The sequence below is a fragment of the Anguilla rostrata genome, chromosome 2, assembly GCF_018555375.3.
Source record: "Anguilla rostrata isolate EN2019 chromosome 2, ASM1855537v3, whole genome shotgun sequence".
NCBI classification, from domain to species: Eukaryota; Metazoa; Chordata; class Actinopteri; order Anguilliformes; family Anguillidae; genus Anguilla; species Anguilla rostrata.
This window is the reverse complement of record NC_057934.1, coordinates 4,748,419-4,759,721: the sequence shown is the minus strand read 5'-3', so window position 1 is coordinate 4,759,721 and position 11,303 is coordinate 4,748,419. Positions and strand designations below refer to the sequence as shown.

The following is an 11,303-nucleotide window of genomic DNA, read 5'->3' as shown; positions in this document are numbered from 1 at the left end:
TATATTCCACCCAGAAATCAAAGAGCTGTTTATGACGTTTAACGGATCTTTATTGCATGGACATGAATGTAAGGGGATCTTACTTAAAACATCCATTACTTCATTGGAATATTGAATTTGAACGTCCATTCCACATCTCTCATTAAGGGAAAGGCAAGTGACACCATAAACAAGAAGCTCACGTGCTGGCGATAATGAGCCCCCAAACACACCACTATAAGACAATGGCTAACTTTTACTAGACCAGGTCGAAATTTTACTCGAGACAGTAACTTGAATGAAAATACAGCATATCACTTTTTATTTTATATTCTTAATGAGTCAAAATTCGGGCAATACACTTAATTACTGGGCCCCAGTTTTCGGAAACTATAAATGCAGCGATATGAAGGGGGGCATTTACAGCCAATTGTCTTCATAACATCGTGGGAAATTATCATATTTATTAGTTATTTTTGCTTTAAATTTTTATTTTTTTTGTTTGTTTACTCTCAAAGCATTTCAAATCCAGTTACACAAACTATATGCGGTCGCTCAACCGACCCAAATACATATTTACATATCAGCTGCATAATGCAGCCGTCTATTCATCCTCATCCTAAAAAAAATTGCAGGGAAAAAAAATCTGTACATAATGATACGGATGAAGATATAAGTTGGGAAAAGATATTATTTTCAACGTTCAGGTGAGGGGAAAGTATTCCTTGTTTGAGGACCCGGGCGGCAGGAAGGGCTGGTTCCCTCTTCAATTTGGTAAAAACAATTGCTAAAATTTGTCCAGCACATTAAAATCATCCAGGGAGAATAGATTAAAATTCTTCACAGACCGATGCCAAACAAAAACGAAAATTTAGCTGTCATTTTTGATTTCCGTTTGTTAGAAGGGATCTCTCATTTTTTTAAAAATCAGTTCTTTAATTCGTTCATATTAAACGTCCTGGATCTGTCATTGGGGGGAAAAAATTGGAAAGGGGGAAGGAATCACAACACTTGGAACCTCCAGGAAGCCTGGTCTTTGTAGTCCAAGCAGTCTGTGGTATTGAAATTGAGTTTCCAAGACGAGGCGGTTTGATCTTTGTAATCCAGGCAGTCTGACGAGTTGAAGGCCAGGCTCGTGCCACTGTACGCCTGGTGATGGTGGTGGTGGTGGTGGTGCCCCGCAGACTGGCTGATGTGGTGGTGGTGCGGGTGTCCGGACATGGAAGAGGGGGCCATGGGGCTCAGCTGGTGTGAGTGATGGTGAGAGTGCATGGGCGCCAAATAGGAGCTGCAGTCCACCCCGCCAAAGTAGGAGCCGGATGCGGACGCGTAGCCCTGACTGTAGCCCGCGGCCTGGTTGTAGGACATCGGGTAGGTGGACCCCGTGGCGCCGGAGACCGCGCGCTGCATGCACGAGGCGCTGGTGGGAGGGGCGGGGTCCGGCACGGCAACGGACTGCGGGGCGGAGCCGGGGGAGATGGAGGCGGGGCTCCAGATGGAGGAGACCGGTGTGCTGATGGAGGTAGAAGTGCTGCTGATGCCTGCGTTGTTGCTGGAGGAGTTGGAGCTGGAGGAGGACGAGGACCCGGCGCTGGACACGGCCGGAGGGGTGAACTGGCCACTGCTCTCCGACCCTGTACTCTCCCTCGCGGGCGACGCTTTCTTCTTGGGCGGTCGTACCTTGGCATTGCTGCCGCTTTGCTGCTGTTGCCGACACTTGGCCCGTCGGTTCTTAAACCACACCTGCATGATACGTGTTGTTGAAAAAAGGTTTTCAAAAATCATAAATAAACCCTAAAATGGCGAAACTAAATTTCAGTTCAAGGCTAAATTGGCATCTGATATTTCCCGTTTGAAGTCTTCCACTCGGGCTAATTTTGACACTACCAGGACATACAAGCAAGCTATTGAATTTCTTTTCAGAGAACCGTAATTCGATACTTTGCAATGAGCTAACTCGTGCAAGACAATTGTGCCCACACAATTATAGAATAACGAACAAATTGGTTGGAATACTGCAGCATTATTGTTGTTCCACGACCGTTGAATTAAATGTTAAGTCAGAGCATTTGATATAGCCTTCGGTGGAAACTGTTTTCCTTTTTACACAGTCAATGCAGCATTTTCACAAAACTATATTCATCCTTTGAAGACACAAACAGGCTTTTGAACACATCACCACGTCAAGATAATTATTAGTCAACATGTATTGATACTCAGGCTTCGTGTTGAATTTAATTTCAAGAAAGCAAGGAAATAAATAAATGTAAAAACTTGAACGTGGATTAATTCAAAGTGACAATCAGTCTATACTACTGCACAATTGAGATTTAAAAAAATTAACCTTCATTTAACCAGGGAAAAATATCCACTGATTAAAGTGTTTTGAAACACAGACGACACCAAAATTAACGGTAAAACAGCAATGCACACCAAAACTCCAAGTGAATGCAAGGATCAATAATATTTACTCAAAGGTGGCACAAGAGGGGGCCACTGAGTGGGTCACGTGCGAAGTAACGCTCAGATAATTACTCGCAGTCGATGTAAAACATAGCGTTATCATCATTACATCATTACAGTGAACAATGCAACCGCGTGCAATAATTATGCTGATTGAGGTGTCCTCCCTTACAGGCTATACATTGGGACTACTATACTACTGAGCTCTTGAACCCATTACTACAACTACGTTATTACTGGAAAAAAAAGAACACCGATTTAAATAATAAAATAAAATAGAAACACAAACCTGAACTCTCGATTCGGGTAAATTAATTTTCAACGCCACTTCCTCGCGCATGAATATGTCCGGGTAGCGCGTTTTGGCGAAGAGTGATTCCAGTATGTCCAACTGTGTGCGCGTGAAAGTAGTCCTTTCACGACGCTGTTTTCTCGGATTCGCTAAAACAAGATAAAACGACACAATGAAGTTAACGCGACGCAAGCTGTGAAACATTAAAACGAAGAGGATTTTTAAAAGACTGTAGATTAATTTAGGCTTCGGGTAGTTATAATGCAACGCTGCTTGCAAAAGGCATGATGCGTCTTACGGGTTATGCCTTACGACTTCAGGAAACAAATGTAATGTCTTCCAAATGAATGTAGCTTATGCCCAGACAATAATAATGGTGTATAACGGACACATTTCAGTTGGCAATAATTTCCATAGCTTGTGGCCAAAAATGTGTAATTACAAATGAAAGATTTAATCTTTTTTTCGTAAAAGTCATTTAGGATTGCCCAACGAAAATGAAAGACACCAAGTATGTTGGTGCAAATACAAATTAAAGGTCAATTGTTAACATACATTAGGTGTACAATTTTTGCATTCTACATGTTCATGGTGGCACAGTTCTTAAAATCACACAGTTGGAAATAAATGAAAGCTAGCCCAGCGAAGCCCACACGAGACAGCGTTAAGAAATCAGCTTTGGGAATTGCCCGATTTATATCCTTTAAAGTTTCCTAGCACACCTTTCCAGCACGATCTCAGAAACGAACTTTTTTTTTTTTTCCCCCAAACGACACTGTATAGGTTTCAGGGTTCTGTGCACGCGAGCAGCGCGCTTTACCTGGATATCCGACGGAAGGATGAAGCAAATCCATGGCGGTGCCGCTTAGCCCCAGGCTGCTCATGCCGTACGGGGGCTGTTTGAGATATGACATCATGCTAGAAGCTGTCGCTTGTCACCCCCCCAGATCTGGCCAGAAGTCGGGGTTTTCCTCCGTGTTGCAGTTTCCAGGAAAATAAGAAATTTACCTTGAAGTGGGGGGGAAAAGGCAACTTCAGTCCAATGTCACTCAGTACTATAGAAGCCCTTAAAATAAGCTCAAAGTTGCGTTGTTCTACCTCTTGATTGAGAGAAAATGCGACCAAGAACCCTTAATGCGGCCAAGCAAAAGTTAGAAAAATACCAAGAGGTTATTTTCATCAAATGCCACGGACTGACGCCCGATTGAACAGCCAGGCGCAGTTCCACATCAGAAAATTTCCGCCTGAAGCTACAATTCAACTGCTAAAATTCAAAATACTACATACCCCCTACTTATGAGCAGTTGGAAATTACAACTACTGTTGCCGTGATTTTAATGGATTTAAAAAAAAGAATTCACGTTGTCTTTTCCTGACGCACATGAAAGAAATCGGAACATTTTAGGCCCCATGTTAATTTGCACCTCCAATATTTAATTTCTCCCCGCTGTGCCCGGACCTATCCGTTCCCGGACCTAATGGCCAATCCTTGCCCTTTTATCCATCTGTATATCTGTAATATTTTTATTCAACTGTTTATTCAACTGTATTCAACGCGTTCAAAAGTTTGACTAGAAACGATTTTTGTGAGCCCGTTTCGTTCTCGGTTTATTGGTGCGAACAGGCCTCTCTTCAGTAGGCTATTTAGCAGTCGAAAATAATAATGTAGAATTTTGCTCTTAAAACTGACCTCTCCACCAGACTTTCACCAAAAACAGATTTTACAATTTTAAACAATTGATTTAGTTGTCAGTCACAGGGCTGATTCTATAATTCCATGCATTTATATAGATACTAGATTTTATAATGTTCACATAGCCTATGAACATGTACCTTTAAAAACGCAACCTATGTGGCATCCACAGACAATGTAACGTCTCACGATGAATATTTAGACGATTTAGCTTTTAAAGTACTTTACAGGCTTCCAAACCAAATTGTATTCAAATGCGTTTTTGACTGATTTTTTACTTCATCCAGGAGACTGACGTGAATCTTGGACATGGGTGTCTCCAAGTCGCTCTCAGGAGAAAAAACTACCCTAGACTGAAAAAGATGGCTAATCTAGGAAATTTTATTTTTGTATTCTAGATTTAAAACGCTTACAGTGTTTCAAAGCAATCGCACGTTCAGAAGAATGAGAAATTTAAATACTTATTAATTAACCGAAGTTAATCCGTGTCACGGTGAGACTAAACAGTTATTTAAGACAGAAAAAAATATGTACATGCGTTGTAGCTTCATACTGAGCCACTTCCCAAAATAAATATATTTTCAAATATTTAGATACTTTCTGCAATTTGGGGGAATGCTACTTCAGTGCGTGCAGTATAAAACCTGTATGGGAGTCTTTAGTAACACAACATACTATTTTTTATTGTTATTATCAGGCAATACAAAATAACCTGACGTTCGACTGGTTACTGGGATCAAACTGTTTACAAAAAAAAGTAAACTTGATGGAATTAAATAATCTAGAACATTTCTGTCCATTTATTTGGCACAAATCAAAACTTCACATGCAACTGCTGTAGAGGAATGATTACATTGTGTGGTGGTTTAAAAAGCCACCACAAACCTCCTGCGCACACTTGTTTGTAATCGTTTTCTTGATTAATGAAACAAATCCTGATCGGCTGTAGCCTACCTGGTGACCAACAGAAAAGAAAGCCGTCAGCGAACTCGGGCGTTTTACGGGAATTTGTTTTTAAACATACGTTTCCTGCTCTACAGGACGGAGTTTTAACTCACTTAAGAAGCGAGAACTCCAGAAAATTAACTCGATTACAATTTAGATTAGACCTCCGGGGAAACCGTTTAAAGAATGGGTCTTATCAGCAAAATAAATTGACAAAACCAAAACACGCCTCTCCAATTATCCACTAAGTAGATTCAAGGTTTAAATGGGCAACTTGGCTCTCAGAACGGACCATTTACATGAGAATATAAATGCAATTGGTCCCATCCAAATAAACTCGTAGGAAGTGGAACGTTCGATTTTATTTAATAAAAATTTTAAGTTCCGGTGGCAATTTTCAACTAACGCAAATTGAAAACGAGCCCTGTAATTGGCCGACTACGCGGCGACACATGAAAACGCTAAAAGACAAACGACTTTAGCACATCAAACACGAGTCAGTTTGATTTAAACTTTTAGATACCGAACGACGCCGAGGAAAAACAAAGATACATACGGACCAGTTGTTTCCGGTTGTAGGCTACAAATGCACTGTGTGTAAAAAAAATTAAAAAAAAAAAACTTTGGAGAAAAGCTAAATGAAAGGTACAGGCTTTAAAACGCAACGCCTCTACGAAGCAAAATATACAGCAAGGCATCGAGAAAAGTCATGTTCACTCACCTTAATTTATGAATTATTTTCTGTTTTCCTTTCCCTTCTACTCGTTTTGCAGAGGTGTGACCGTGTACAAAATATCCACGAATAGAAGTCTGTAGCTACAGCGAAAGCGACTGCGGGACACGAAACGCACAAAGAAGATCAGAAGTACAAAAATAGTGGTGGGACATACAGATTTTTATGTTACGACACGCGAGCGTGCGCTCCGCCGTTGCGCTCTCCGCAATCACCCTCCCGAAACGTTCCGTTTTCAAACAATTTACTCAAATTCGACACTCGCGTATACGTGCACTGTTTAGGTGATTGGCAATGCAGACGGATAGAGATTGATCACCTTACTCTCTTACCCTGCCCTCTATGAGCGTAAGGCACCTGCAGAACCGCCCACTTCGACCAATCCGTGCGCGCTGCCCCTCTGATAGACGTCTACAAGAGCCAATCAATGCTGGCTGTTGCTTGAAAACCCCTCCCATTCAGACGAAGGACAACATAACCCCACAGACACCCGGACGGACGGCAAAATAAAACATTTGCAATAAAAACAAACACGTAATTGTTTAAAATAAATGGTCGAGTTTTAAATGCAGCATTTCGTTACTGGTTTACAACAGGGGCCATTAAGATTAGTAAAAAAGAAAAAGAATACAGAAACACGCATTATCACAGCAGAACATTTTTTTCTTAAACTATATCAAAAGAAAAAAATAATAAATTTCTACAAGGATATGACCAGGAAACCGCTTAAACAAATAAAATGCATAAACATTTGAAACATATTGCAGAGTCTTTTGTCTTTAAAGGTAGTTTAGTTTCAGGGAACGCGGTAAAGCGGTCCTGGTGTATATCTCGTATATCCCCGTTTCAGGCATTTTAGGCTAAAGTAGCCTATCGTAATATATGTCATGTGCCATGTATTTCCCGAAAAGACGTTGAGGACCGAACATAAGTTTTGTGCTACATAAAAATGAATTAAATTATAATTTCTTCCGTATATCCTGAATACAAAATAACTCCCATGTTCTGTTAGGCACAACTGTAATCCGAAACTGTAGGCTACTATTTTAACAAAAATATTTTGCGAAAATACATTATACGTTTGAATATTTTCACTGCGGATGAATTAATATCAAGGAGATTATCAGCCATGTTGAACAGATACTTGTGTATTGTGTAAGCCTAAACTTTAATTCTACATATGGCTGAGTTTTAAGATAAGCCTTTAAAAAAATTTGCGGATTGATAAGAACACCGCCAATGGACAAGTTGTCAAGGTGCATTTATATTCAGTTTATCATGTTATGGTAGAGGCTGGGAGTTTAAATTATTCCTGTTATTTATTTATTTTTTTTTACTAAAATATTGTTACCTCATCTCATGAATATTAATGACGAGCTAATCCCCACTTAGAATTACATTTGAGAATAGCCAGCGTTAAGTTTAATAGGGACAGTCTTTTTACACAGGGAGGGGAAACGTGAAAGGAATTAAAGGGGGGAAAAAACTCAGGCGATCCGGAAAATAAATGAAATCAGACTAGAAAGGGTCTCGGAGGCTTGGAATCAATGAAAGCACCTTTCAAGCTTTACTTTCTAACAAGAAACTCCAATAAAATACGGTAACAGAATATCAGGGAGAGCGCACTGTTTCTTTTCCTTAACCGTTTATCAAAGGGGTCGGCAAGATCCTCCAAGAACGCGAATAAGCCTACAGTCAGTCCTTTTGTCAATCTCTCCAAATCAACTCATTCTAATCGACGAGGCCCGAGTTGAAAGCGAGCTAATGTTCAAAGAAAGTGGCCGACATAGGAATGAATAATTTTTATTTATTTATTAATAAATAAATTATATACATATATACATATATATATATATATATATATATATATATATATATAACAGGTTTAGCTTCGTCATTTTTCAAGCATTTGTTTTGATGCTGCGGAACCCGTTGAATTAACTTTAAGGAATGAATGGGAATTAAATGGTTTTCGTGTATCACTGCTATTTTTAATAATTAATAATACACACGCCCAAAGACTGGGCCTAAACAAAAAAACATTCCAAGTTTAAAATTCTACATTGAACAAGTAACTTCTTACTATTGAAAACTTAACTGTATATGTTCTCCAACGTTAAACAGAGATACAGGAAGTCCTAGGCCAAATTAAATATGGATTAGGACCACAAAACGGAGGTTTCCCCTTTGACAATTCAGTAAATGTTCTATTTTTTATGCCAGCCTCCACTGAAAATGAACCCACATAGATCTTTTAAGTATCAAGATATCAAGTACCACTAACCTTTTGTTAAAAAAAAAAAAGAAAAAAAAAAGTATTTATCTAATCCCAAATTGCAGTCGAGTTTTCTTAATTCTAAATCCGTAAATCTTGGGATTAAGGAAGCAAAAGGAGAGAGGGGGAGAAGTGGGGGGTTCTCTCTTTAGCTGGCAGAATTGGCGTGGGTCGTGTATGTTGTCGGCGCTTATTAAAACGATGATGCGTAAAACGCATTTTTTTTTTTTGAAATAAGTGTGCTCCAGGACCAGTAGCGTCTTTCCTTGTTACGTTTTTTTCTAAGTAGGATAAGTCAATCATGGCCGGGGATTTATGAAATCCAACCGATCAACACCTCCGAGGTGAGGCTTCAGACTTCAAAGTATTTACACCCGCAATACACAGGAGATCAATCCATTCGCGCGCCCATGTATCTTTTGGTGGGCTGGTACTCTTCTTCAGTAGAACCTGCCGGCTACTCGAAATCCTTTTTTTTTTTTTTTTTTTAATTAAAGAACGTTTGGATTTTTCAAATTTATTTTATTGGCGCTAAAATGGATATATTTGGTGTCTTTTTCTTTCTCTTTTTTCAATTAAAGGCCAAAACTCACGCTGCGTTTGGAGGGCAAACCAGAGCACACAGGTAAGAACCGCATGACGAGACATTTTCTTCTCAGTTCCCAAAAGAAGTTAACGGGGGTATTTAGATCGCACAGAACAAGTTATTTAATCCGTTCTTTGATCGGATAAAAAAAACAACAGACGCATTGGTGCTTTAATGAATCACGTCACATAGCTTGCAATAATTGAACGTTTTTAGTTTCATATAAAAAATTAATAACTAAAATCAGGGGCTTGACGGTGCTGAATATATGGAAAGATACCAGGGTCCTCCTTTTTACCTGCACGCGCTCGATAATTCAATCCACTACATGTCAAGGGGAGGGTGTAGTGTACATATGTATTATTGATAGTTCAATACCAAACCAATTAAATACCAGGACACTTCTAATGTATACATGTGAAACTGGAAGGGAACGTTTGGACAACTGTGTGTGTGTGTGTGCGGGTGTATATACACACACACACAAAGGTACTATAGCTAAATACAAGAATTGACGAATTTCATGAGTTTCTAATTTTTCTGATCGGTTTCATTTAAACCTGTCTGCTTTCCAGTTTCAAATGTTTTCTGGGACGTTTGGTTTAATGACCGTAAAAATATACTTACATTTAAAATTCTCTCTTTTTTGTTTGGCGTCCCGTTGACTCGTTTAAGCCAATAATGAGAGTATTTATAAGTGGCAATCGGAGGAGTCTGTTGGAACGCAAAAAACAAAAAAACCCTTCCCCAAGGTGTAATTGGTCATGAAAGTTATAGCGTGCGTTTCAGCAAATTGCGGTCGCGAGTGATACCAAAAACAAAAACAAAAAAAAAAACAATTAACTCAAGGGAGCACGATATGAATGTCCAATTGGATACAAGCAGAAAGGCGACAGGTAAATTAATTATAAAGCACCAGAAACGCCAGACGGGACATCAACTGTCAACTGTCAACACAGTCAACATTTTTACGTTTAGCCAATAGGAAGACCCTGCCGGGATGCACTCCACGGCCAGTGTTGTTTAACCGCGGCTCCTCACCTCACTGGCGCAGAAAAAGGCAGCTAATTTATATATTTAATTTTTGACAAAATTATTTCGTTATAACGGCTTCAAGGGAAATAATGGGCAGTGTTAAAGTAAATCAAAACTGCGAACGCTTTCAAATACATTAACAAGGTGCTCTGGAATTTGCAAGAACTTGCTTGGAGGGCTCAGGTTGTGTAAGTTTTCCGTAGCAAATGTTGGGTATGTATTCAGAAAATCGGTCGCCTAAACGCAATGTATAAATTTCATAGCAAAAATACTCCATTCATATTGTCAGCAGAACATTCGAGAAATCCAAAACAATTGTGAGCAGCAAATTCAGGAATATTGCAAAATAAACACAATGAAGGTCTAACATCACGAGGACATTTCTTTTAAAAGAAGTAATATATATACATATATATTGCTTAAATGTAAATCTGCTGACAGACTGTAGCCTTCTGGATACGTTTTAGTAGGCCCTACTGCGTACACAAATGATAAAATTTAGCACCACAATTATGCCATTAATATTTCTTAATCATACGTTTACACAAAAAAAACAGACGTGGCATGCTTTAAACGTCACACACGAAGTGCGAACAGACCGCTAAATTCATTACACCACAGACACTGCAGGCAGGAATTAAAAGCACAAAGAACTTTCAAATCTAAAGTCTGAGTAACATTTAAGCACGCGTAAGCTTTCCCCAGAATTTAGGATATATTTTCCAATGAATTTAACTTATGCGCTACATGTTGTTTATGTGACAAAAAATGTTAGCATGCATTCTATGACTTTGTACATCTAGGCATTCCGGAAAAAACGTGTCCCTATCTCCAGCGAATCTAACAACTTCAATTAGTGTAATCCTTAAAGTAACAGCATTTAAGATTCTAGATAAGTTCGCATTTAAATCTCATTTCCTGATTCCTCACCCCCACCCCCCCACCACTCCTAGGTAGACCAATGCTGCTTTTTCTCCGCTGAAGATCACACCCATCCAATCCAATGTCAAACAGCACTCCACCAAATACACACACGAACACACACAGGATATGAAAGTACTTGGGGAGTTTATTGAACTCGTATATGACACTGGAATAAATAAACAAGTGACCGTTTGCACAAAAGACAGCTGCAACAGATGCGAAAACCAAGACGTCTTGCACATTAAAGCATATTTGTTTTCATTTTTTTTTTCGTTTGAAGTACATAATAAATATTAACAAAACTCCTTGAGCAAATGTACTATACATGGTCCTGATGTTACACTCACTGGCATGTGACTCAAGAAAAAGGACAAACAG

At 39.3% G+C, this 11,303-nt stretch overlaps 1 protein-coding gene and 1 pseudogene across 2 annotated transcripts; both read right to left on the bottom strand.

Moving 5' to 3' along the window:
• Positions 1-284: 284 nt before the first annotated feature.
• Positions 285-6,433, bottom strand: LOC135244174 (homeobox protein OTX1 B-like). 2 transcript variants are annotated; one of them, XM_064316423.1, is made up of 4 exons: positions 6,094-6,433; positions 3,555-3,742; positions 2,732-2,883; positions 285-1,722 (listed from the first exon to the last, which is right to left on the bottom strand). In XM_064316423.1, exons 2-4 carry the CDS (start codon positions 3,649-3,651, stop codon positions 982-984), a joined length of 990 nt encoding a protein of 329 aa, XP_064172493.1. In that variant the 5' UTR covers positions 3,652-3,742; positions 6,094-6,433; the 3' UTR covers positions 285-981. The 2 variants fall into 2 exon arrangements, with proteins under 2 accessions (XP_064172493.1, XP_064172503.1); XM_064316433.1 differs by lacking the exon at positions 6,094-6,433 and adding an exon at positions 5,382-5,514.
• Positions 6,434-11,052: 4,619 nt separating this feature from the next.
• LOC135249557 (EH domain-binding protein 1-like) overlaps positions 11,053-11,303 on the bottom strand; it is a 112,218-nt pseudogene continuing 111,967 nt past the window's right edge.

Coding starts and splice junctions, on each gene's coding strand:
- LOC135244174 (XM_064316423.1), bottom strand. CDS start 3,651: ATGATGTCATATCTCAAACAGCCCCCGTACGGCATGAGCAGCCTGGGG. Junction 2,884..3,554: donor TCCTTCCGTCGGATATCCAG/GTAAAGCGCGCT, acceptor ATCTTGTTTTAG/CGAATCCGAGAAAACAGCGT. Junction 1,723..2,731: donor TACCCGAATCGAGAGTTCAG/GTTTGTGTTTCT, acceptor CGTATCATGCAG/GTGTGGTTTAAGAACCGACG.